Below are 26260 nucleotides of genomic sequence, written 5' to 3' on the forward strand. Positions count from 1 at the left end.
TGACGCTGTGGTGACAGTGTGACGCTGTGGTGACAGTGTGACGCTGTGGTGACAGTGTGACGTCTGTGGTGACAGTGTGACGTTGTGGCGACAGTGTGACGCTGTGGTGACAGTGGACGCTGTGGTGACAGTGTGACGCTGTGGTGACAGTGTGGCGCTGTGGTGACAGTGTGACGCTGTGGGACAGTGTGACGTTGTGGTGGACAGTGTGACGTTGTGGTGACAGTGTGGCGTTGTGGTGACAGTGTGACGCTGTGGTGACAGTGTGACGCTGTGGTGACAGTGTGACGTTGTGGTGACAGTGTGACGCTGTGGTGACAGTGTGATGCTGTGGTGACAGTGTGACGTTGTGGTGACAGTGTGACGTTGTGGCTACAGTGTGACTGTGGTGACAGTGTGACGCTGTGGTGACAGTGTGACTTGTGGTGACAGTGTGACGTGACAGTGTGACGTTGTGGTGACAGTGTGACGCTGTGGTGCCAGTGTGACGCTGTGGTGACAGTGTGACGTGTGGTGACAGTGTGACGTTGTGGTGACAGTGTGACGCTGTGGTGACAGTGTGACGTGTGGTGACAGTGTGACGTTGTGGTGACAGTGTGACGTTTGTGGTGACAGTGTTACGTTGTGGTGACAGTGTGACGCTGTGGTGACAGTGTGACGCTGTGGTGACAGTGTGACGTTGTGGTGACAGTGTGACTTGTGGTGACAGTGTGACGCTGTGGTGACAGTGTGCGCTGTGGTGACAGTGTGACGCTTGGTGACGTGTTGATGCTTGGTGGTGTGACGTTGGCGACAGGTGAACGTTGTGTGACAGTGTGACCTGTTTGACGTGGACTGTTGTGACAGTGTGACGCTGTGGTGACAGTGTGACGTTGTGGTGACAGTGTGACGTGGTGACAGTGTGACCTGTGGTGACAGGTGACGCTGTGGTGACAGTGTGACGTTTGTGGTGACAGTGTGACGCTGTGGTGACAGTGTGACTGTGGTGACAGTGTGACGCTGTGGTGACAGTGTGACGCTGTGGTGACAGTGTGACGCTGTGGTGACAGTGTGACGCTGTGGTGACATGTGGCGTTTGTGGTGACAGTGTGATGCTGTGGTGACAGTGTGACGCTGTGGTGACAGTGTGACGCTGTGGTGACAGTGTGACGTTGTGGTGACCGTGTGGCGCTGTGGTGACAGTTGACTTGTGGACAGTGTGACGCTGTGGCGACAGTGTGGCGCTGTGGTGACAGTGTGACGCTGTGGTGACAGTGTGACGCTGTGGTGACAGTGTGACGCTGTGGTGACAGTGTGACGCTGTGGACAGTGTGACGCTGTGGTGACAGTGTGACGCTGTGGTGACGTGTGACGTTGTGGTGACAGTTGATGCTGTGGTGACAGTGTGACGTTGTGGTGACAGTGTGACGCTGTGGTGACAGTGTGACGCTGTGGTGACAGTGTGACGTTGTGGTGACAGTGTGACGTTGTGGTGACAGTGTGACGTTTGTGGCCACAGTGTGGCGTTGTGGTGACAGTGTGACGCTGTGGTGACAGTGTGACGTTGTGGTGACAGTGTGACGCTGTGGTGACAGTGTGACGTTGTGGTGACAGTGTGGCGTGTGGTGACAGTGTGACGCTGTGGCGACAGTGTGACGCTGTGGTGACAGTGTGACGCTGTGGTGACAGTGTGACGTTGTGGTGACAGTGTGACGTTGTGGCGACAGTGTGACGTTGTGGTGACAGTGTGACGCTGTGGTGACAGTGTGACGCTGTGGTGACAGTGTGACGCTGTGGTGACAGTGTGACGTTGTGGTGACAGTGTGACGCTGTGGTGACAGTGTGACGTTGTGTGACAGTGTGACGCTGTGGCGACAGTGTGACGCTGTGGGACAGTGTGACGCTGTGGTGACAGTGTGACGTTGTGGTGACAGTGTGACGCTGTTGGTGACAGTGTGACGCGTGGTGACAGTGTGACGCTGTGGCGACAGTGTGACGTGTGGTGACAGTGTGACGTTGTGGTGACAGTGTGTGACGCTGTGGTGACAGTGTGACGCTGTGGTGACAGTGTGACGTTGTGGTGACAGTGTGACGCTTGTGGTGACAGTGTGACGCTGTGGTGACAGTGTGACGTTGTGGTGACAGTGTGACGTTGTGGTGACAGTGTGACGCTGTGGTGACAGTGTGACGCTGTGGCGACAGTGTGACGCTGTGGTGACAGTGTGACGCTGTGGTGACAGTGTGACGCTGTGGTGACAGTGTGACGTTGTGGTGACAGTGTGACGCTGTGGCGACAGTGTGACGCTGTGGTGACAGTGTGACGTTGTGGTGACAGTGTGATGTGGCGACAGTGTGACGCTGTGGTGACAGTGTGACGCTGTGGTGACAGTGTGACGCTGTGGTGACAGTGTGACGCTGTGGTGACAGTGTGACGCTGTGGTGACAGTGTGACGTTGTGGTGACAGTGTGACGCTGTGGTGACAGTGTGACGTTGTGGTGACAGTGTGACGTTGTGGTGACAGTGTGACGTTGTGGTGACAGTGTGACGTTGTGGTGACAGTGTGACGCTGTGGTGACAGTGTGACGTTGTGGTGACAGTGTGACGTTGTGGTGACAGTGTGACGTTGTGGTGACAGTGTGACGTTGTGGTGACAGTGTGACGCTGTGGTGACAGTGTGACGCTGTGGTGACAGTGTGACGTTGTGGTGACAGTGTGACGCTGTGGTGACAGTGTGACGTTGTGGCGACAGTGTGACGCTGTGGTGACAGTGTGACGCTGTGGTGACAGTGTGACGTTGTGGTGACAGTGTGACGCTGTGGTGACAGTGTGACGCTGTGGTGACAGTGTGACGTTGTGGTGACAGTGTGACGCTGTGGTGACAGTGTGACGCTGTGGTGACAGTGTGACGCTGTGGTGACAGTGTGACGTTGTGGTGACAGTGTGATGCTGTGGTGACAGTGTGACGTTGTGGTGACAGTGTGACGCTGTGGTGACAGTGTGACGCTGTGGTGACAGTGTGGCGTTGTGGTGACAGTGTGACGCTGTGGTGACAGTGTGACGCTGTGGCGACAGTGTGACGTTGTGGTGACAGTGTGACGCTGTGGTGACAGTGTGACGCTGTGGTGACAGTGTGACGTTGTGGTGACAGTGTGACGCTGTGGTGACAGTGTGACGCTGTGGTGACAGTGTGACGCTGTGGTGACAGTGTGGCGTGTGGTGACAGTGTGACGCTGTGGTGACAGTGTGACGTTGTGGCGACAGTGTGACGTTGTGGTGACAGTGTGACGCTGTGGTGACAGTGTGACGCTGTGGTGACAGTGTGACGTTGTGGTGACAGTGTGACGTTGTGGCGACAGTGTGACGTTGTGGTGACAGTGTGACGCTGTGGTGACAGTGTGACGCTGTGGTGACAGTGTGACGTTGTGGTGACAGTGTGACGCTGTGGCGACAGTGTGACGCTGTGGTGACAGTGTGACGCTGTGGTGACAGTGTGACGTTGTGGTGACAGTGTGACGCTGTGGTGACAGTGTGACGTTGTGGTGACAGTGTGACGTTGTGGTGACAGTGTGACGCTGTGGTGACAGTGTGACGCTGTGGCGACAGTGTGACGCTGTGGTGACAGTGTGACGCTGTGGTGACAGTGTGACGCTGTGGTGACAGTGTGACGTTGTGGTGACAGTGTGACGCTGTGGTGACAGTGTGACGCTGTGGTGACAGTGTGACGCTGTGGTGACAGTGTGACGCTGTGGTGACAGTGTGACGCTGTGGTGACAGTGTGACGCTGTGGTGACAGTGTGGCGCTGTGGTGACAGTGTGACGTTGTGGTGACAGTGTGACGCTGTGGTGACAGTGTGACGCTGTGGTGACAGTGTGACGCTGTGGCGACAGTGTGACGCTGTGGTGACAGTGTGACGTTGTGGTGACAGTGTGACGTTGTGGCGACAGTGTGACGCTGTGGTGACAGTGTGACGCTGTGGTGACAGTGTGACGCTGTGGTGACAGTGTGACGCTGTGGTGACAGTGTGACGCTGTGGTGACAGTGTGACGTTGTGGTGACAGTGTGACGCTGTGGTGACAGTGTGACGTTGTGGTGACAGTGTGACGTTGTGGTGACAGTGTGACGTTGTGGTGACAGTGTGACGTTGTGGTGACAGTGTGACGCTGTGGTGACAGTGTGACGTTGTGGTGACAGTGTGACGTTGTGGTGACAGTGTGACGTTGTGGTGACAGTGTGACGTTGTGGTGACAGTGTGACGCTGTGGTGACAGTGTGACGCTGTGGTGACAGTGTGACGTTGTGGTGACAGTGTGACGCTGTGGTGACAGTGTGACGTTGTGGTGACAGTGTGACGCTGTGGTGACAGTGTGACGTTGTGGTGACAGTGTGACGTTGTGGTGACAGTGTGGCGTTGTGGTGACAGTGTGACGTTGTGGTGACAGTGTGGCGTTGTGGTGACAGTGTGACGTTGTGGTGACAGTGTGGCGCTGTGGTGACAGTGTGACGTTGTGGTGACAGTGTGGCGCTGTGGTGACAGTGTGACGTTGTGGTGACAGTGTGACGCTGTGGCGACAGTGTGACGCTGTGGTGACAGTGTGACGCTGTGGCGACAGTGTGACGTTGTGGTGACAGTGTGACGTTGTGGTGACAGTGTGACGTTGTGGTGACAGTGTGACGCTGTGGTGACAGTGACGCTGTGGTGACAGTGTGACGCTGTGGTGACAGTGTGACGCTGTGGTGACAGTGTGACGTTGTGGTGACAGTGTGACGCTGTGGCGACAGTGTGACGCTGTGGTGACAGTGTGACGCTGTGGTGACAGTGTGACGTTGTGGCGACAGTGTGACGTTGTGGTGACAGTGTGACGCTGTGGTGACAGTGTGACGTTGTGGTGACAGTGTGGCGTTGTGGTGACAGTGTGGCGTGTGGTGACAGTGTGACGCTGTGGTGACAGTGTGACGCTGTGGTGACAGTGTGACGTTGTGGTGACAGTGTGACGTTGTGGTGACAGTGTGACGCTGTGGTGACAGTGTGGCGCTGTGGCGACAGTGTGACGCTGTGGTGACAGTGTGACGCTGTGGTGACAGTGTGACGTTGTGGTGACAGTGTGACGCTGTGGTGACAGTGTGACGTTGTGGTGACAGTGTGGCGTTGTGGCCACAGTGTGACGCTGTGGTGACAGTGTGACGTTGTGGTGACAGTGTGACGCTGTGGTGACAGTGTGACGCTGTGGTGACAGTGTGACGCTGTGGTGACAGTGTGACGCTGTGGTGACAGTGTGACGCTGTGGTGACAGTGTGACGCTGTGGTGACAGTGTGACGCTGTGGTGACAGTGTGACGTTGTGGTGACAGTGTGACGTTGTGGTGACAGTGTGACGTTGTGGTGACAGTGTGACGTTGTGGTGACAGTGTGACGCTGTGGTGACAGTGTGACGCTGTGGTGACAGTGTGACGTTGTGGTGACAGTGTGACGCTGTGGTGACAGTGTGACGTTGTGGTGACAGTGTGACGCTGTGGTGACAGTGTGACGTTGTGGTGACAGTGTGACGTTGTGGTGACAGTGTGGCGTTGTGGTGACAGTGTGACGTTGTGGTGACAGTGTGGCGTTGTGGTGACAGTGTGACGTTGTGGTGACAGTGTGACGTTGTGGTGACAGTGTGACGCTGTGGTGACAGTGACGCTGTGGTGACAGTGTGACGCTGTGGTGACAGTGTGACGTTGTGGTGACAGTGTGACGCTGTGGCGACAGTGTGACGCTGTGGTGACAGTGTGACGCTGTGGTGACAGTGTGACGTTGTGGCGACAGTGTGACGTTGTGGTGACAGTGTGACGCTGTGGTGACAGTGTGACGTTGTGGTGACAGTGTGGCGTTGTGGTGACAGTGTGGCGTGTGGTGACAGTGTGACGCTGTGGTGACAGTGTGACGCTGTGGTGACAGTGTGACGTTGTGGTGACAGTGTGACGTTGTGGTGACAGTGTGGCGTTGTGGTGACAGTGTGACGTTGTGGTGACAGTGTGACGCTGTGGTGACAGTGTGATGTTGTGGTGACAGTGTGACGCTGTGGTGACAGTGTGACGCTGTGGTGACAGTGTGACGTTGTGGTGACAGTGTGACGCTGTGGTGACAGTGTGACGCTGTGGTGACAGTGTGACGCTGTGGTGACAGTGTGACGTTGTGGTGACAGTGTGACGCTGTGGTGACAGTGTGACGTTGTGGTGACAGTGTGACGCTGTGGTGACAGTGTGACGTTGTGGTGACAGTGTGACGTTGTGGTGACAGTGTGACGTTGTGGTGACAGTGTGACGTTGTGGTGACAGTGTGGCGCTGTGGTGACAGTGTGACGTTGTGGTGACAGTGTGACGCTGTGGTGACAGTGTGACGTTGTGGTGACAGTGTGACGCTGTGGTGACAGTGTGGCGCTGTGGTGACAGTGTGACGTTGTGGTGACAGTGTGACGCTGTGGTGACAGTGTGACGCTGTGGTGACAGTGTGACGCTGTGGTGACAGTGTGACGCTGTGGTGACAGTGTGACGCTGTGGTGACAGTGTGACGCTGTGGTGACAGTGTGACGCTGTGGTGACAGTGTGACGTTGTGGTGACAGTGTGACGTTGTGGTGACAGTGTGACGTTGTGGCGACAGTGTGACGCTGTGGCGACAGTGTGACGCTGTGGTGACAGTGTGACGTTGTGGTGACAGTGTGACGTTGTGGTGACAGTGTGACGTTGTGGTGACAGTGTGACGCTGTGGGACAGTGTGACGCTGTGGTGACAGTGTGACGCTGTGGTGACAGTGTGACGCTGTGGTGACAGTGTGACGCTGTGGTGACAGTGTGACGCTGTGGTGACAGTGTGACGTTGTGGTGACAGTGTGACGCTGTGGTGACAGTGTGACGTTGTGGTGACAGTGTGACGCTGTGGTGACAGTGTGACGTTGTGGTGACAGTGTGACGTTGTGGTGACAGTGTGACGCTGTGGTGACAGTGTGACGTTGTGGTGACAGTGTGACGCTGTGGTGACAGTGTGACGTTGTGGCTACAGTGTGACGTTGTGGTGATAGTGTGATGCTGTGGTGACAGTGTGACGTTGTGGTGACAGTGTGACGTTGTGGTGACAGTGTGACGTTGTGGTGACAGTGTGACGCTGTGGTGACAGTGTGACGCTGTGGTGACAGTGTGACGTTGTGGTGACAGTGTGACGTTGTGGTGACAGTGTGACGCTGTGGTGACAGTGTGACGTTGTGGTGACAGTGTGATGTTGTGGTGACAGTGTGACGCTGTGGTGACAGTGTGACGCTGTGGCGACAGTGTGAAGTTGTAGCGACTGTGTGAAGTTGCAACAACATGAAACATTCAATGGGGCAATGCAGAGAATAAAAAGATGATTTCTCATCTGTGGTGTTCTGATTGGCTGGTGTCCCACCCTGTCATGTTCAAAATGGTTGCTACCTCACAACCTATAGAGTTCTGATTGGGTGGTCTCTTTCACCAGGGGTCACTGGATTGTCGGTGACACATTAGTAAAACCACAAGACAGAATGTGATGTTGGCACAGCAACTGAATCGCTGGTGGTGCTGCAAGGTCTACAGCAGCCCTGGGTTCTTCACGACCAAGCGCAGAATCTCCCATGCCTGCCGGCAGCGGGGAACGGGGCAGGTGAACTGAATTTAGCCTGAGGCCAAAAATAAGTTTCCTGACGTTGGGATGAATTGTAGGAATTTGCTTCTCCAGACTTGAAAGATGGATCGAGCTTCCTGACGAACAATGTGAGACGCGCTGCGTTAAAAGGCCAGCTCACCGGTATTAAGCTTCCCGTATTACAATCCCCAACCCAGTCTCCAACACTGGCTAGAATACTGGAATAAACCCCAGTATCTTATTTTAATTCTGTAAGACGGTGAAGAAAGGATACCTCACTCCAGGACTTGGTTGCACAAAGAAATAGGGATATGGTTTATTAAAACAAAATTTTATTACTAACACAGTATTAAAATCTTTAACATCACACCAGAAAATATCTTCCAAATATCTCTTAAACAATACTACTCAATATCCTGAACTGCTATCTTAATTCCCACTTAAACAACAAGAAAATAAGCCATCTCATCTCTCAATCCACCTGAAAGACCAACAGTACAGAGTAATACTTGCTGTAAAGAGATTGAGAAAGACCATAAGGTATAGGAGCAGAATTAGGCCATTCCAGGGGCAGCAAGGTAGCACAGTGGTTAGCACTGCGGCCTCACGGCGCCGAGGTCTCAGGTTCAATCCCGGCTCTGGGCCACTGTCCGTGTGGAGTTTACACATTCTCCCTGTGTCTGCGTGGGTTTTGCCCCCACAACCCAAAGATGTGCAGGGTAGGTGGATTTGAGGAAAGAACAGAAAGGCATGGTACTAAAGCATGATGGGTAGTTAGGCCAAGTTAGGAGTAAAATCTTACTACAGTAGAATAAGGAGTTAGGTTAGCGGACTTTGTAAAGATCTCTAGCTTATGCTGGGGGAAATGTGCAGCCTGCAAGTGGGATTCAAGGCATGATGAGGGGGGTGGGTAGTCACTTGAGTCGGCCTGTTGGAGAAGATACTGGTGAAAGGGGCCTCAGGGTTAAGGAATGTGGGGAAAGCCTATGGGAGCTTTGCATTTGCCACCGTTGCCTTATTTGGTTGTGTGTATGTGAAACTTGATGCTACATGAATGTATATGAAAACGAGATGCTTTGTCCCTGTGTATTTCACTTGCTCTGGGAATCTCAGGAAGTTTGGTTGTGTCCTGCTGTTATCAGAGTCAGTCTAGCTTGCACGCTGCTCGGAATAAAATAGATTTTTACCTATAAATCCGACTTGGCAATTTTACTGAGCCCAGCCTGAGGGCAAAAAGAACTCGAAATCGTCAGATTGGCCACGCTAAATTGCCCCTTAATTGGAAAAAAACTGAATTGGGCCATTCAACCCATCTGGCCTGCTCCGCCATTCGATCACAGCTGATATGTTCCTCTACCCCATTCTTTTGCCATCTCCCCATAACCTCTGATCACCTTAAGAACACCAGATTTGTGCTTGAGACACTGTTACCTACAGGGCTACAGAGTGTGGAAGATGGAATTAGACAGAATAGTTATTTATTAGAACACAAAAACTAGGAATGGGAGTAGATCTTTTGACTCTGCTTTACAGGAAAGATCTGACTCCTGACAGACCCATGCAGAAACTCTGGCTGTATGTCTTCAAAAGGTCTTTTCAACTGGCTTGCTTCAGCTTCCCCTTGGCCTCAGACATGTCTGCACTGCTTTAAATACTGTTAATGTCTTTCAACCAACCTACAGTTAGATCAAGCTGCCTTACCTATGGTCCCAGCTTCAGCCAGATCAGAAGTGAACTGAAAATTGCTCTACCCAGCAATGACATTGGGGGCTGGTTTAGCTCAGTTGACTGGACAGTTGGTTTGTGATGCAGAGCGAGGCCAGCAACATTGGTTCAATTCCTGTACTGGCTGACGTTATTCATGATGGTCCCGCTTTCTCAACTTTTCCCTTCGCCTGAGGTGTGGTGATCCTCAGATTAAACCATCACCACTCCACTCTCCCCCTCAATAGAGGAAATCAAACTATGGTCATCTGGGACTATAGTGGCTTTGCCTTTGGGTGGACCAGTGGTTAGCACTACTGCCTCAGAGCCCAGGGTCCCAGGTTCAATTATGGCCTCAGGTGACTGTCTGTGTGGAGTTTGCACTTTCTCCCCGTGTCTGCATGTGCCTCCAGGTGTTCTGGTTTCCTCCCACAGCCGAACGATATGCTGGTAAGGTGGATTGGCCGTGCTAAATTTCCCCTTAGTGTCTAAAGAGGTTAGGTGACGTTACTGGATTTCAGGGATAGGGTGGAGGCATAGGTTTAAGTAGGGTGCTCTTTCCAAGGGCCGGTGCAGATTCGATGGACCATATGGCCTCTTTCAGCACTGTAAATTCTATGATTATCTATGATCTCACCAAGCTGAAAACTAATTAACTCCCCAGGGAATTCCCTTAATCAAAACAAAATTGCATTAGCCCAAACATTTTACGATGGATAATTGCACCTCTGGCTCCCAAAGCTTTGTTGTCTTTCAACCTAAGATTCTTTTAAAACATGATTTCAGCAGCCAAGCACACCATAACCAAGGCCTTGATCCCCTACTGCACCAAACACCAAAATACAATACATCTGAAATTCCTACATTCATCACACCCGCCAGCAGGAAATTAGAGCTTTCAGTTTTCGGACTGGCAAGCTTTGTTTCTTGCATGAATTTGAGGTCAGTAGATGCAGCATCTCGCCTTCTTGCAGACCGCACATTACTTTGCTCATATTGGGTGCTGATATCAAAGCTGGAAACGGGAGGCAGGCGAAGGCTGGAAGGGATAGATGGGATAGTTCCTTTGGCACTAGTATGGCAAAGCACCTACAACCCCATGAGGTTACAGCAAAGACGGCAGCTTCCTGCCTACACCCAGTGCTGATTCGTGCAAGATTGTGTGTGTTCAGCTGGCCCAGCCCCCAGTGCAAATCCCTTCCGCGCCCTCCACTGAACTTAAACTTCAGAAGGAAGCAAATGTCCTCGTGGCCACCTCGGCCAAGTTGGTGCTAATCACAAAAAGCAAAATACTGCAGATGCTGGAATCTTGAAACGGAAAATGCTGGAAATACTCAACAGCAATATCTGCAAAGAGAGAAACATTCAACATTTCGAGTCATGACCCTTCATCAGATCAGCTCTAAGCAATTAGATCATAGCAACCAAATCGGAAAACCATACCAATGTTGTCTTTTGCAGGGTTCACTAGGACCAAAGGGTGAAAAGGGAAGTCGGGTAAGAACAATTGGTCGTCTGCATGTCTCATTTCATTCTACAATCACTTTAATTTGCATGATATCTTCAAGTTAAGGTTAAATCTCGGGGCCGTATTTTCCTCTGGGTATTACTTTTGATAGAAATCAGAAATCTGTGCAAGAGAAGCAGGGTGTTAAACAAACTATAGGAGGCCATCTGCTTTCTGCTAAAATATTCACAGTGGAAATGATTAGGGAAGAAACTGTTTACTTGCTCGAGTTTATCTCGGGCAGGTCAATCAACAAGGCGCTTGACAGAATTGCATTTAGATAGTGGGCTGAATACTGAGCCCTGAACTCTGGAAGATTATTAGGACTTGTGAACAATGCAGAATGTGTATGGTGGCCATTGCCGAGTGTCTCAATCTGACAGGAGAAGAGAGATTTCAGAATGAAGCGGCCATAATTTCTGGGACACATTACCCAGATGTTGTGAGAATGGAAGGCAAACTCTGTTACCTGGATGGTGAGGCTTAGAGTTTGTAGAGAGACAATGACTAAGATGGGGGGGGGTCTTGGTTTACAAAAACCTGGAGGCTAGTTTCCCATCTGTACAGCACAATGAAGATCACTATTGACCCTCAACATTTACTCAAGGGGTCTTCAAAGCAGCCAGAGAAGTCGCTGTATGATTCAGGAGATAGATGAAACTCACTCACCAGCCTACATTCTAGACTACAGGGTTATTTAATTCTCAGGCCTTATTGAGGTAAAGCCCCTTCAAAATGAGACATTATCAGTAGATAATCGTACTTATCCATCTCAATGCTGAATTATGAATGATCAACTGTGTACTCAGCAGGTATATCTACTCACACTGTCAAACACATAAAGGCAAACTGGGAGAGGCTGAAAGCCTGGACTGGAGCATTGCTAAACAGGAACTAAGCCAGAAGAAGGTCAAGCCAGATTCTTTGGCTTGCACAATCATCGAGCCAGGTTCTGTTCGGAGTCTAGCCCACTGGGTAGTTCTCGATATTGAATTATGTATATAGACAGATTTTGGACCATTCACGCAAGCAGACCACATTAGCTGCTTTCGGAGCGTTAAAAGAATCATGACTGGCCACTTTTTGTTATTTTAACAAACCAAATAGTAGCACAAAACTGTCTGAACCAGGTTTACACACAGTGCCCCTTAGATTGCAGTTTTTTTAATATCTTTGTAAAAAGGCACTTGGCACTTGATATTTGAAAAACAGAGGAAAATATAGCCCTGAGCGTGTTGTGAATAAATCAGCCAGCGATGCTGATTTCAATCGGTTCATTATCGATTGCAATATAACAATTGATCATAAGAAATGTGCCTAACTCTGGAAGTACAACTTGCACTTATTAAAAAGATTGATTTAACTTTTGTAAAATGTCTGGTTGATTTTAACAAAAAAAAATCTTTCACTCAAATTGTAACATTGATTGTTTTTTAAGCAAGAAAAGTAATTTAATTCCTGCAGAAATGCAGGTATAAATATTGCTAGTATTAGTGTGTGTATCATTTTTTTGTAGATGTTTAAATGATGCGGTGCTGTTTCATTTTTGCTTTGCGTTTTCTCCTGTGTTCTTCTTCCTTTTGACAGGTCTGCCTTACCCCCTTCATCCCTTCCTTCTAGTCTGCATTAATCCCAGATTATCATCCTTGCTCTTTACTCAAACAGCACCACCTTCTCTCCCTGACAATGATCCTAATGTGTGAGCTATTCCTTTTCTACTCGATCTGCAAGCCTCCCTGCTTCCCATAATGTTTATTGCATTCATTATGCAATTCATTTTGATGTTTATAACAAGATTGTAAGCATTAGTGAAGTGGCCACTGAAACTTTTTAAATGGCAAAATAATTGAGAACAGGGAACTGATTTTTTTTTTTAACTGTGCACCCAGATCTTTAAACCTTTTTTAAGGAAAACTATTTTTGCTTCAAATATAATTTGTGAAAAAGAAGTGCGATGAATTCTTTAAAAAAAAAAGCAGGCTAATCCTCTGAAGCACTGACAGATTGTGTAGAATATAAGCCTTTTGTCGACTCTGCTTGTTTAAGCAACAGTCTATCACCAGACACAACTCCTGTGTAAATACAGGCATATCTTCATTATCATTCTTGTGAAAAATGTAGATGATACTGGAGTTTACATTAAGGCTTAAACTTCTAACAATTTATTCAGTCCCGTGCAATAGTTTGGTTTATATTCAGTACAATAAATGGCAAATGTGACTTCAACTTTTCCCCCCCCCCATTTTTGCTAAAGTTCCTTGACTAATAAAAATATTGTTTGCAGGGGGAGAAGGGAAAGAGAGGTTCTAAAGGGCCAAAGGGGGATGAGGGAGACCAAGGAGTGCCCGGATTAGATGCACCTTGTCCATTGGTATGTTCTTGTGATGTCATTGAAAATGTCGGATGTTGTAATGGAAAAATAAGGGAGGAACAAGAACGTAAGTCCAAAGGTTCCACTAAAATGGACTCCGTCGTGGCAGACCTGAAGACTACTTTTACACAAGATGTGGAATCACCTCGCCCCCACTTAGGTCCAGCCTCCACCCACTGACAATACAGTCCTGCTCTGTGAGTCCACATTACCACAGGAGCTAAACGGATAAATGCAAAGTGTGGCTGTGGAGGAGTTCGGAACCACACCTGCTGATGTAGGCTTCACTTACCGAAGTTTTGCTTATACTCCAGTGACCAAACTCAGCTGGAGTTTCTTTGCTTGCCTTAGCTGTGCATCTTCATCCCCAACAATCAAAGTGTTTCAAACCTTTGCATTTCCCTCTGAGCGTGAGGGTGAGAGTTATTTGTGATGCTCAGTGGGCACCAAGGAGAATAAGCCGCACTGGACCAAGTCACTTTCTAATTCCTTGTTGCACGTTAACGTGTCGGCTTCGAAGTCCTCCCTCCTTTCTCCATCTTTGTGAAAGTCAATTCAAGATGCTTTTGTATTAACCAAGTCAGTTCATTTTGTAAACAGGGATTCCGAGGCTTCAAAGGAGAGAAAGGTGAACCGGGCCTTCCTGGCCTGGATGGGCTAGATGCCCCTTGCTCATTGGTATGGTGTATCTCCCTTCCCTTCCTGCATGTTGATCATTGTGATCCATCTTCATGCATGCGAGTGACCTAATAACTCCAAATGCAATCTGCATAAAGTACAGCTCTATTCCTACATAGCCATCCAAACTTCTTCACAACTAGTAACAAATCTGCTTACTAACATATTCCAATATTCTCGATCGAGTTGTTCGCTGCCATTATGAATTTTCCACACGTACGGAAACACTTTTTATAAAATATTGCTCACATTGGCAAAGGCAATTTCAAATGTCTTTACTACAACTTAAATCAATCAATATCTGCTTTCCCAAATAACACACGAGGAGCACAAATTGTAGACAAAATACATACCCATCAAAACTAACTTACATCAGAAGAAACAAATAAAGAGTTGCCTTTCACAATTAGGCCTGCCAGTAATTATACTCACTGATTGTGAGATTGCTGCATTTCACACTTGAAAAGACATCTTTCTAATCAATGTCAATGGCATTGGGATGGCACAGTGGTTAGCACTGCTGCGTCTGTGTCAGGGTCCCGGGTTCAATTCCAGCTTTGGGTGACTGTCTGTGCGGAGTCTGCACGTTCTCCGCGTGTCTGCTTGGGTTTCCTCCGGGAGCTCCGGTTTCCTCCCACAGTCCAAAGATGTACAGGTTATTGTACAGGATAGGCCATGCTAAATTATCGCTTTGTGTCGTAAAGGGTAAGGGGTTACTTGGTTATGGGGATAGGGTGGGGGATGGGCCTAGGTGGGGTGCTCTTTCTGAGTATTGGTGCAGTCCTGATGGGCCGAACGGCCTCCTTCTGCACTTTTGGGATTCTAAGTGGTTACTGTTAAAATCATCTTTATTAAACTTCTGTTGGGTAGCTGCAGTGGGAAGTTTGTAATGTAAGATGTGCATTATTGTACAATTTCTTTTGAGAGAGGTTTCTGCAGACTGGATGATGCTGAAGATGGATCTTTCCATCTTCACCATGGTGATACCATGTCACTCCAGGGAGTGACAGTGGAGGAGTGGCAATGTCACTGGACGAATAATCTAGAGGTCCAAGCTAATGCTCTGGGGGTGAGGGTTCAATTCCAACAATGGGCTGCATGGGCTAAATTTAACTAATAATTGAATAATGGAATTGAAAGCTGGCCTCTGTAGTTTCAACCAATGTCCTTTATTGAAGAAAACCTCCTCCCTGCCCCTGGTCCACTCCAGCGATGGCACAGCCACAAGATAATACGTTTTTGAAAACTCTCTTCCCCATTTTTTTGCCAAAAAAGCAGTTGATTTGGTTGACTTTGGGTGAGACCTTTATCGGTCACGCACACATACATCGCTAAATCCTCAACCGGCACCTAAATACTGATCTGTTATCTCATTGCTGTTTGTTGGAGCTTGCTGGGCTCAAATTAGTTGCTGAGGTCCCGGCACAGCAACAATGGATACGCAGCTAAAGAACGTCATTGAATGTAATTGGCTTCTGACCATCCTCAGGTATTGACAGGCTTTACATAAGTGCACTTCCCTTTCATCCTTCCACAATTAAACAATGCTAACCCAAACCTCCACCACAGTTCACTATTCTCACTTTAATGCCTTTTTATTTGCTCTCTCAAAAACCAGGCATTCCCATCAAACCTCCCTACTGATTGGATGTGGCTGCAGCAAATGCCCTCGCAGACTCCTTCCTTATTTATCATATTGATCTCCTGTTTCCCTTTTCGAAACCGATTCAGAATTAACATTCCCTCACTTCCTTCCTACCCTGCCTTCTCTGACGCTTTCCCGAACCCTGCCCTGAATGCACTACCACAGAGTACCAATGGGTTAATATCAAAATGAGATTTATGCCTAAATAAATTCATCTTTTTCGTGTGTCTCTGAGAAATCAAATTCTTAAACTGTGAAGTGTAGCCTAAGGATCCAATTTGAAATGTATAACATTTCATTTAGCACATATTTGAAGTGTACAGATCCTGTTTTTTTTAGTATTACTATATAATTGGAAAAAGGGTTTACTGAAACATTTATACAGGGAGTAGTTCAATGCATGAGCATTAGTTTTAAAGCTTGCTGATAGTTCTTGTGTTTATTTTAAAAACAGCATGTTGCATACAACTTGTGCACAGTCATAAGTAAATGTACTATTTAATTGGTGCTTGATGGGGTACAATAATCCTTCCTGGCATGATTAAAGAAAGGCCATCAACCAGGGGTAGGTAATCCACTAGTTTGGTCTCGGGAAACTGGCAAAGCAGTCATTGGGTTCATGATTCCTGGCAGAGTGGTCGAGGGAAAGTCTCCCTTTTCAAGGCTGCAACATTTCTTCACCATATCTTGTGTGCTTTCCAAAAGGGCTGGTGCCATTGATTTTTACTTGGTCATCACGTGGCGTTAAACCAACGTTTGCCACGATAAGTACTTTGTTTTGAGAGTGTCGGCAGTTGGTAACGTTGGCATTTGAACACTAAATGACCTCCTCCCTCTTGTTCCCATTTATAATGTTCACCCATTTTGAACAATGGCTGAGAGAGGAATGTTCGAGCAAAGTGACAGACATTCATCCAATCCTGCCACCATCCATGAGTAGTGTCAAGACTATTGTCCCTTCCAATAAAAATAACCAGCTCAGGGTTCAAGTGAAATGGAATGAAAGTTTAAAATGTTAAATGAAAACCATCCAGCAGAAATAAAGTTGGTTTTGTTCTTTTTTATCAGGATGGAGTTTGGGATTTATTGTATCCATATGGGTAAATCTCAAGGGAAAAACAGGGCACTGGCCAATCAACATAGCTTTACAAGCAGTCCTGTTAATGCCATAAAGAAAGCCATTTACTATCGAGCTCTATTGAGTAAAGCATAAATACAATTAACTACAGGTTATTATTCTAGCATGTTATCAAATCAAATGTGACATTCTAGTTTATGGAGTTGAATGCACAGACCCATGTCCATAGTCAACTTTGTGTTAAAGATTGAAATCCTAGCATTGGCTTCAGATTTCCAGCATTTCGCATTAACAGCCCTTGATCCCCTCTCTACTTTTTAAAAAGAGATTTCACAAAGGCACAAATCCATTCAAAATGAATCACATTAACGAGGATCTCCAATACTAGCAGATTATTTTTAAGCCTCTGAAGTTGAGAGCTGGAGGAGCAAACGCTGTTGGTTTGAATGAAGGAAGGTGACAGGTGATTCAGAGATTGAAAATGCAAAGAAAGCCTCGAGCAAAGGCTGAGATAATAAAACTTGTTTTTGTTGGAAGAAAAAGGATAGCGATGCAACATAATCCATGTCTTTAAAAAGTCGAGGCGCTTGGCGATTGTGGGTGTCATCACATTACTTAATTAGAGAGCTTGAGTAGAATAATGGCAAGCTTTAACTGAGGCTAGAGATGATTCTTCTCCTGGCAGAATCATCGGATAGGTGGCTATAAAAATGATCTGAAGCTGTATTTATTCACGTCTTTGTTTTTAAAAAAATTGGACAAAATCTGGGGGACCAGAGATTTGAGAGGTAAGCATTAAGACTGAGAAACGGGTTAGAAAAAGCACTATAGTTCTATGTTGGCACCTATGAATCAACCAGTCAGGATTAGTACAGTTCATAATATTAGATTTACATAGGTGGAATTTTCAATCTACTGACTTCACAATCCAAAGTGAATTTTCAGGATTTATTTTTCAAGTTTTGCCTTGCCCAAGAAGATGTTAGGTTTTTCAGCAATGAAAGAGTAAGATTTTGTTTAGATTTTGACATGTGATCCAGCACAAATTTCCAAATGTGGAACAAAGTTTCCGCAACTACAAACAGTATCTCCTCTCCCAACGCCAAACGTTACATTTAACTTTTCCAAAACATATGCGCTAATTGAATCGCCGTCAACTATTAGACCAAAGTCATTGCAGTGCAAACTAGATCAGACAAGCAACCCGAAATACATAAGAAAAGTATCAGTCGAATACTTACACGACCAGAGACTTTTATTTCTCATTGGAACCAGCCCTATTTTCCCTGCAGTTCCTACAAACACTTCTCATCGCACATAATATTGATTGAGAGGGAATGAGAAAGATGGGAGGGAACAAGAGACATAAAAGGTCATGTGAATGAGAGAACTAAATGGTAGAAATGGATTAAAAAGTGGAAAAATGTGTGTTTTTTTTTAACAAAAAACTCTGCTTCAAATTGTAGGGTGAAGATGGTTTACCTGTACAGGGTTGTTGGAATAAAGTAAGTAAAGTCGAAATGAATTGAAATTCTGAACAACTTAAGTTTGCTCATGTGTGGCATGCAATGTGTCTTTGAATTGACTATAGCGTGGTAATTGTTCAGCCTGTACCACGAGTAGATACCCGACTAATCAAATGCTACAAGAAAGCCCACTATTGGAAGCCACAGCTGTAGCATTGCTTCAGAAGTTTGATTTTGCAATGTTCCCTTTATGATCAACTTATTCATTACTAATCATGAATAGCATGCTGGCTTTAACAGTGGTACTTTTGAGTATTACAGCCCCCAAATATTTTCCAGTAGGGATCTATATAAATTACTATATAATCCTGAGATTGGCCTCTAAAATTCCTCACAATTAAAATTAAGTTTGCACACTTGGAAAAATGCAAATAAATTATTAACTGCACACTGGACCGACATCGTGTCTGAAAAACCTACTGCAATAACTGAAAAATGTGAATAATCTCAAGCCTCAATATCAATGCGGTTAATTTCATAACATGCACGTACAATATGGAATGGTATAATCTGGATCAATACCAGCAGAACAAAATACATGTGTTTGCAAATTGTGCTTTAATTAGGATTACACAAGTTGAAGTAAAAGCTCTAAACACCATTGTAGAACAAAATGCAATCTTGGCAATGACAGTTGATGAATATTAATATACTTTCATCATTAAAACTGCGACACTAGATTTTAAAAACAAAAATGTAAATAATACTGAATTTGCTGCTTATCAGCTTTATTTCCAGAATGAAAAGTCATTAACCAATTAGAGTTAAAATTGAAGTCATATAAACTTCAATTATCACTTTAGAAGTTATACTACATGATATTACAATATTTGACATATATTTCTGAAATTATTTTTTGCCATGATAATGGGCACATTAACCCATTAGTTTTAAGCTGGGTAACATGTTCATTTCAAAGAGTAACTGGAAAACACAATAAAAATTATATGGCCTAATATAATTCATAAACTTTGATTTTTATTCTCTCTGACTGAGGCGCCCAGACAGGATAACCTGAAAATAATACTTGGAATTTGTTTGGATTAGACTGGGGAGCAGAGCACATTGCTTTGGTGAAGAGAGAGGAGGCAGCAATTGTGTTTGAATGATGTGAAGATATACTGTTGGAAGGGCCACATAAATTTAAAAAAAGGATCAAATTGAGTCAACTTTAATAGCAAAATATAAAAGTGATTCATGTGTGAGACTGGCCTTCTTAGACCTCAGCATTAGGCAACATAATACCGATCAAATTCAATTCCCCCTCTAATTGGTTAATGACCTGTTCCTCAATAGCTTGATAAAGTGCTGAAGTTTGAACTAACATGAGTTTACTTTGTTCTTTTTGCAGTGATGATGATCTAACCTCAGAATGGAGTGTGTACATAGAATATTTATTTTTATACAGTTTGTTGCAATTATAAAAGCTATCTTTTTTAAAGATGATTGCATATTTTAATAAGTTCACATTTTTGTATAGATTGTATTAAATTTTGTGCTGTCTACCTTGTCCTTGTGTGTATTCATCTACTAATTTTGTTGCATAATTCAGCAGTATTATTTGCATGATATTTGTGCAGAATATATATATAAAAACACTGTTGCATTATAACTTATTGTATTATATGGATTGGGCAGTACTTCATTGCAGACTTGGTTATTTGAAGTCAGTTCCCCAGGCCACCAATTGCAAAATGTATGTAGCCCTGTTTGTGGCTATATTTGTCTCTTTTTGCTTATATAATATTTGTTGCACAAATGTGCACCAATCCTAGTCCTCGTGCCTTAATAGCAAGCAAAGCAATCCAACTACTTTTCCACAAGTTGCTGCTAATGAAAGTTGTATGTTTTTAATCCGAGAAAGAAGTTCAAGGAACTTTATTTTAACCTGTTAAATTCTTCAATGTGTTGACGCCGAATATCTGAACCTTTTTCAGATAATTGCAGATTGTGCCCAGCAATAACAGTAATAAAAATGTCTTAGCGTTTTCACACTAGGTACGGTTAATGACGCAAGAAAGTAGAGTTACAAAAATCTGAGGGTTACCACTAGCTACAACAACTTGGCAGCGCGGTAGCATAGTGGTTAGCACAATTGCTTCACAGCTCCAGGGTCCCAGGTTTGATTCCCGGCTGGGTCACTGTCTGTGCGGAGTCTGCACGTTCTCCCCGTGTCTGCGTGGGTTTCTTCCGGGTGCTCTGGTTTCCTCCCACTGTCCAAAGATGTGCAGGTTAGGTGGATTGGCCGTTCTAAATTGCTCTTAGTATCCAAAATTGCCTTGAGTGGGGTTACTGGGTTATGGGGATAGGGTGGTGTTCTGCTTGGGTAGCGTGCTCTTTCCAAGAGCCGGCGCAGACTCGATGGACCGAATGGCCTCCTTCTGCACTGTAAATTCTATGAATATCTATGAACAGTTCAACGGTGAGGTTTCAGGTGATGAAACTGTGGGTGACCTGCCAAACACTGACACCCTCTCACTGAAATAGTTTTTTTTAGATAGTTGGGATTGTATAATGTGCCAATGAAGATGTTCACCCATGACAGCTTTAATAAATTTGAGGCTTTGTGTTTGATTTTATCGTTAATGATTCAGAGAAATTCCATTCACACTATTGACAGTTTTTTGATTTAATATACTAACTCTAAAGTTTACATATAATATACATTTGCCAAGATGCTGCTGCGGATTAAACCCACTGTCGGCCATTATTGACATTTTAGAGCTTGGTTTATGCCTGGAAAACAAGCCCAGCATCAACTAATTTTAGGCTACACAGATGGTGCTGTCAATGGTATTTTCCTTTTCCTTTAATGGAATCATAATACACTGCTCTCCACGTGACTGAATTCTCACATCCCTGGTACCATCTCGAAAATCTCTTCTGCATCCTCCCCAACACCTTGACATCCCTCCTGAAATGTGATGCCCAGAATTGGGAACAATACTTGAGCTGGGAGCTTACTCGTGTTTTATAAAGGTTTAGCATAATCTCCTTGTTTTTCGTACCTAGTGCCTCTTATCAATAAAGCCAAGGATCCTGTGTGAATTTTGCTGTAACTAGTTTTACTCCAGAAATTACGATGGTGATATTAGCATAAAATAAATGTATTTGTCGTACATTTCTTTGCAGTTTTATCACAAACATTAGCAAGTTTAATTAAAATTTATTTAAACCTGTGATAACTTGCAGACATAGGAACGTTAATCTGTTAAATACACTAAAGCAATTTCCAAGCTAATGGTTAGTTTTGAAGTACTTCCTTCTGCAGCTCATATTTTTCCCATTATCTTATCCTGTGTTCGTTCAGTGCCTTCTGCACAACTACATGACCAGTAAATCCAATTCCCTTCCACACAAAGTGGTTCACAAAGGCAGACAACCGCTGGTTTCCATAGCGAGTAATTCCTGGAATATGTCACTAATCTTTCACCAGAGGCTTATAGCTCAAGGGCCGCTACTCCACATCAAGTGTGGTTGACCAGGAGTCTCTCCCGCTCTTAACGCCAGCCATTGGCACGTTTGGAAGGATTTTGAAGGTTGAAACCCAATCTGTTTGACTGCGTTACGAACGCACCTTCTGTGTCCGTCAAGTCCTGGAGTGGGACTCGAACTCAATGCTTCTGGCTTGGTCTTGCGGAAGCTACCCAGTGCGCCACCAGGCCTCCTTGGCCTGTTAGTTCAATTGTAATTATTATCCTGTAAATACTGTACAGACCAAACAGGACAGACCACACAATTGGGTCAGCAGGAAGCTGAAACGTTATGGATTTTGTTTTGTACATAAAAGTACACACTTCAACAAAGTATAGCAGTCAGGATTTGTAACCGGGTAGTGACTAAAACCGTCTGCATGTTCCTGTAAGAAAAACAGCAGGTCGGACAGCATCTGTGAAGAGAGAAACGGAGTTAACGTTTCGAGTTTGTATGACTCCAGTGCGAAAGAGAGGGAAAAATATGATGGAATATAGGAAGAGGAGGAGGAGCAGAGCAGGAAGGCAGTAGTAGGTGGGGGTAGGAGAGTTTGCAACAAAGATGTGTCGGTCACGGGAGGGAGGAGACATTAATGACAGTATGAAGGACTATAGTAGGTGCTGATGGTAGTATAAGGGTAAAATGGCAGAATGTGTTAATCGTAGAAAAAAAGGTCCGTGCTCAGTGAAAGCGAAGCTAAGGAACAAGTGACAGATGCCCCGATTGGGGGGTTTGAATTGGAACAAACATGTTGTGGACATAAAATGCATGTTTCTGCACCTGGTGTGGCATGTGCTGTGTGTGCGGACGTTGCTAATGAGTGTCTCCAAGAGTTCTGAACTGCTGTATTTACCACTGCCAGGGCCAGACACCATGGCTTAATGCTAAAAAGTAATGAAGTTGGCCAACACTGGAAATGATTTGAAATGGCTGCAGAGAAACCTTCCATGACTCCTCGTCAAAAAAATGCTTGACACAAAAAAATATTGGAGGAAAGGAGAGCTGAAAGTTTTCTAGTTTCAGAAGGTCGCTTCCACTCTGGGGCGCCGGTGTGTGTCCTGTGCTCACTAAGACCTGTGGATTGAGCCACATTCTTCATCACGCTTCCAGGTGGCGAGTGGCAAGCAGCAAAATGTGTGCGTGCATTTTGACTGGAACTGCCAGGTCCGTTTTAATTCGGATGTGGGCCTCGTTCTTTCAGTTCGAGCAGGATCGATCTATTGAGCGGTTTTATACATTTTTTTTATACTTGGTGGATCACTAAGTAAAGGCCACCATCACTGTGCATTTTTAGTTTCTCTTCATTCTGTAAGAGTAACAGTTAAACCCACTGCCAAGAATGAAATGATTCCTTTAACATGTAATTTAGAGAAATGACCAGAAATGTTGGCAATTCTCATCATTTATTTTTGAATGGCGTAGTTGATTTGAATAATTGTTATCATCAACTTTCTTTGAGTAAGAATATTCTTGCTTTCCCTAAATTTTGGGGGGAAAGGAGAGAATTTTATTTAATATCTGCCCTGGATTTTAGTTTGTAAGACTCCATAATCTGTTTTTAAAATAATTGAATTTAGATTTTAAAAAGGTCAGTTTTTTTTAACTTTATATTCAAATCAAGACCTTCATCTATCAGGCCGACACCATGAGTGTTTGATTTTATATACATCCAGGGCACAGTATTCAATGCAAAGATCCTTTTCTAAGTGGACAAATGATGCTGCTCATACCAACCTTATGTTGCTGCAACGACCCATACTTTAAATAAAGTGCAACTAGTCTGCAGAAAATAATTTTTAATGGCCCATGAAGAACATATTTTAAATCCACTAATGCATGTTTGATAATTATGGAATTAGTTATTTTTAACAGGCAAGATCTATTTGGCACATGCCTTTTTGGCATCCAGTCATTCCTATTTAATTGACTATTGTCGTTTTTGTAATTCATTGCAGTGTTATATAAGATGCAGTAATTAAATTCCACTTTGCAGTAATTCCATGTAAAAACTAAAATCGTAGAATGATACAGCACCGAAAGTGGCCATTCAGCCCATGAGCCAGTGATGGCTCTTTGGTAGAGCTAATCAGCGTAACGTCCACAAACCAAACTCTTCAACAGTCAGTTCCGTAGTTTTGAGTTCTCTCTCTATGAACCTGGTCCAGCAAGTCGGTTGGTTGAATTTACACTTGCGAGATACGTACTTATATATAATTTTACTGCACTTGAAAACGAAAGAAAAAAAGTTAAAATTGTTGTAAAAAATTACTATTTCAGTTTTTGTAATAAACAAATCTCGAGAAGCAACGATTTCTGATAATATGCCATCTCTTTATCCAACACATTTTCATATCTTTGCAGAATGCTTTCACATTCTGAAAAAGATTTTTTTTTAAAAACAGTCTGTTACTGCTCCGAGTATCATTGGGAGATTCCCAAACAGCAACTTTATTGTTACAGGAGTCATTATTTAGAACTTGGGATAGAACCTTTATCATGGCCGCAGACATTATTATCTGGGCTGTGCCTTCATTTTTAATGACCAGATTTAATTGCAACGTATAATTTTGCATTTATGATGCTTAACTTATTTTAAAGCTTTTGATTTTAATTTAAAAATATTTGTTGAAGCGTATTCATTAGCATTAATAATTTCAACAAATTACAAAAATTTTATATTGAGATTTGTTTTTGTAGCATAAGATGTATGATACTATAAAATACTTGTAAATGAACTTGTATTATATTTTTTGAGTTTTATTATGTGGAGGAGAATAATGAATATGACTCCCAATTTCCAGTTAATTTTTTTGAATGTGTTTGCTGAATGCTCACATTTACCAATGGCATGCAATATCTTTGACTGTATATATATCATCTTTTTTAGAAATGTTTTTTCAAAAACACAGATATAATTTTGTCTGCTGTAAGTTGCTGTCCCTACATCTGTAGTGCGGGTAGTCTTCCTGCTTCGTGTGGGATTTTGCAGCTGATCTGAATGCATCATTTATTTTCCCTTGCAATGCTGTGAAGGGCTTTTTGCTCCTATGATGGATAATCTGTGGCTTAAGACAGCATTTGGCTTATCTGTTTTGTCTCTGTAATATCTGCTGTACAGAATATAAAATTTTCAAAGTGAAATACTGCTTGTAGTTTCTTTATTGATGGCGATAAACAACGGTGGTCCCTTGTTGGCGTTGTGAGCACAGTGTCCATACCTGCCACCTTTCATTCAATAAGGACATGATTTAATAGAGGAGGAAAACAGGGTCCCATTTTGGGCGCGTGTATCTTGCAGCGCTCAGAACGGCCCTGCTGTTAAACGTACTCAGCTTCTTTTTCGGGCCCTGCTGACTTAGTCCCATTTCCTGCTCAGCTCGCCAGTGCAGGAAAAGTTTGGGGCGTCAGTTTTGAAAGCAATGATTAAACAGATGTCTTTAATCAAATGGTCCTAGAAAAAAAAGACTTGCATTTCTATAACATCTTTCACGGCACGATGCAAGTGTTGCAGGAAACGGGGCAGCCAATTTATGCACAGCAAGCTCCCACAAACAACAATACGATAATGGCCAGACAACCTGTGTTTGTGATGTTGATTGAGAAATAATATTTGCCAGGGCATTGTGGATAGCTTCCCCTTGCTGTTTTTTGAAAGATTGCTGCGGGTCACAGTGCATCAATTTAATGGTAAGTGTTGTGCAGTACACCACCTCCCTCCACTCCACACAATATCGAGTATCCATTCCATCCAATGTTGTCATAGATGTTTACGGCATGGAAACAGGCCCTTCGGCCCAGCTTGTCCATGCCACCCAGTTTCTATCACTAAGCTAGACCCACTTGCCCACATTTGGCCCATATCCCTCTATCCCCACCCTGCCCATGTAACTGTCTAACTTTTTTAAAGGAAAAAATCGTACCTGCCTCTACCACTGCCTCTGGCAGCTCGTTCCAGATGCTCACCACCCTCTGTGTGAAAAAAATTTCCCCTCTGGTCTCTTTTGTATCTCTCCCCTCTCATCTTAAACCTATACCCTCTATTTCTAGACTCTTCTACCTTTGGGAAATGATGTTGACTATCTACCTTATCTATGCTCCTCATTATTTAATAAACCTCTATAAGATCACCCCTAAGCCTCTTACACTCCAAGGAAAAAAGTCCCAGCCTATCCAGCCTCTCCTTATAACTCAGATCATCAAGTCCTGCTAACATCCTCGTAAATCTCTTCCGCACTATTTCTAGTTGACAATATCCTTCCAAGGGTGACCAGAACTGAACACAGTATTCCATGTGTGGTCTAACCAATATCTTGTACAACTTCAACAAGACGTCCCAACTCCTGTATTCAATATTCTGACCAATAAAACCTGGCATGCTGAATGCCTTCTTCACCACCCTGTCCACCTGCAACTCCACCTTCAAGGAGCTATGAACCTGTACCCCTAGATCTTTGTTCTGTAACTCTACCCAACTCCCTACCATTAACTGAGTAGGTCCTGTCCTGATTTGATCTACTCAAATGCATCACCTCACATTTATCCCAATTAAACTGTATCTGCCATTAATCGACCCACTGGCCCAATTGGGCAAGATCTGGTTGCAATCTTATATAACCTTCTTCACTATCCACTATGCCACCAATCTTGGTGTCATCTGCAAACTTA

At 44.9% G+C, this 26260-nt stretch overlaps 1 protein-coding gene across 15 annotated transcripts in view; it reads left to right on the forward strand.

Moving 5' to 3' along the window:
• Positions 1-24738, forward strand: part of col13a1 (collagen, type XIII, alpha 1) — a 282216-nt gene extending 257478 nt beyond the window's left edge. For 13 of the 15 annotated variants that reach the window (XM_038782842.1, XM_038782840.1, XM_038782845.1 and 10 more), the window contains 4 exons: positions 10778-10813; positions 13108-13194; positions 18062-18100; positions 22458-24738. In XM_038782842.1, the coding sequence (XP_038638770.1) occupies positions 10778-10813; positions 13108-13194; positions 18062-18100; positions 22458-22490 (195 nt within the window). In that variant the 3' untranslated portion in view covers positions 22491-24738. Of the gene's footprint in view, positions 1-10777; positions 10814-13107; positions 13195-13794; positions 13873-18061; positions 18101-19472; positions 19499-22457 lie in introns of all 15 variants that reach the window. The other 2 variants (XM_038782844.1, XM_038782841.1) reach the window with 2 other exon arrangements.
• Positions 24739-26260: the final 1522 nt, after the last annotated feature.

The sequence above is a fragment of the Scyliorhinus canicula genome, chromosome 22 (assembly GCF_902713615.1).
Source record: "Scyliorhinus canicula chromosome 22, sScyCan1.1, whole genome shotgun sequence".
Lineage (NCBI taxonomy): Eukaryota > Metazoa > Chordata > Chondrichthyes > Carcharhiniformes > Scyliorhinidae > Scyliorhinus > Scyliorhinus canicula.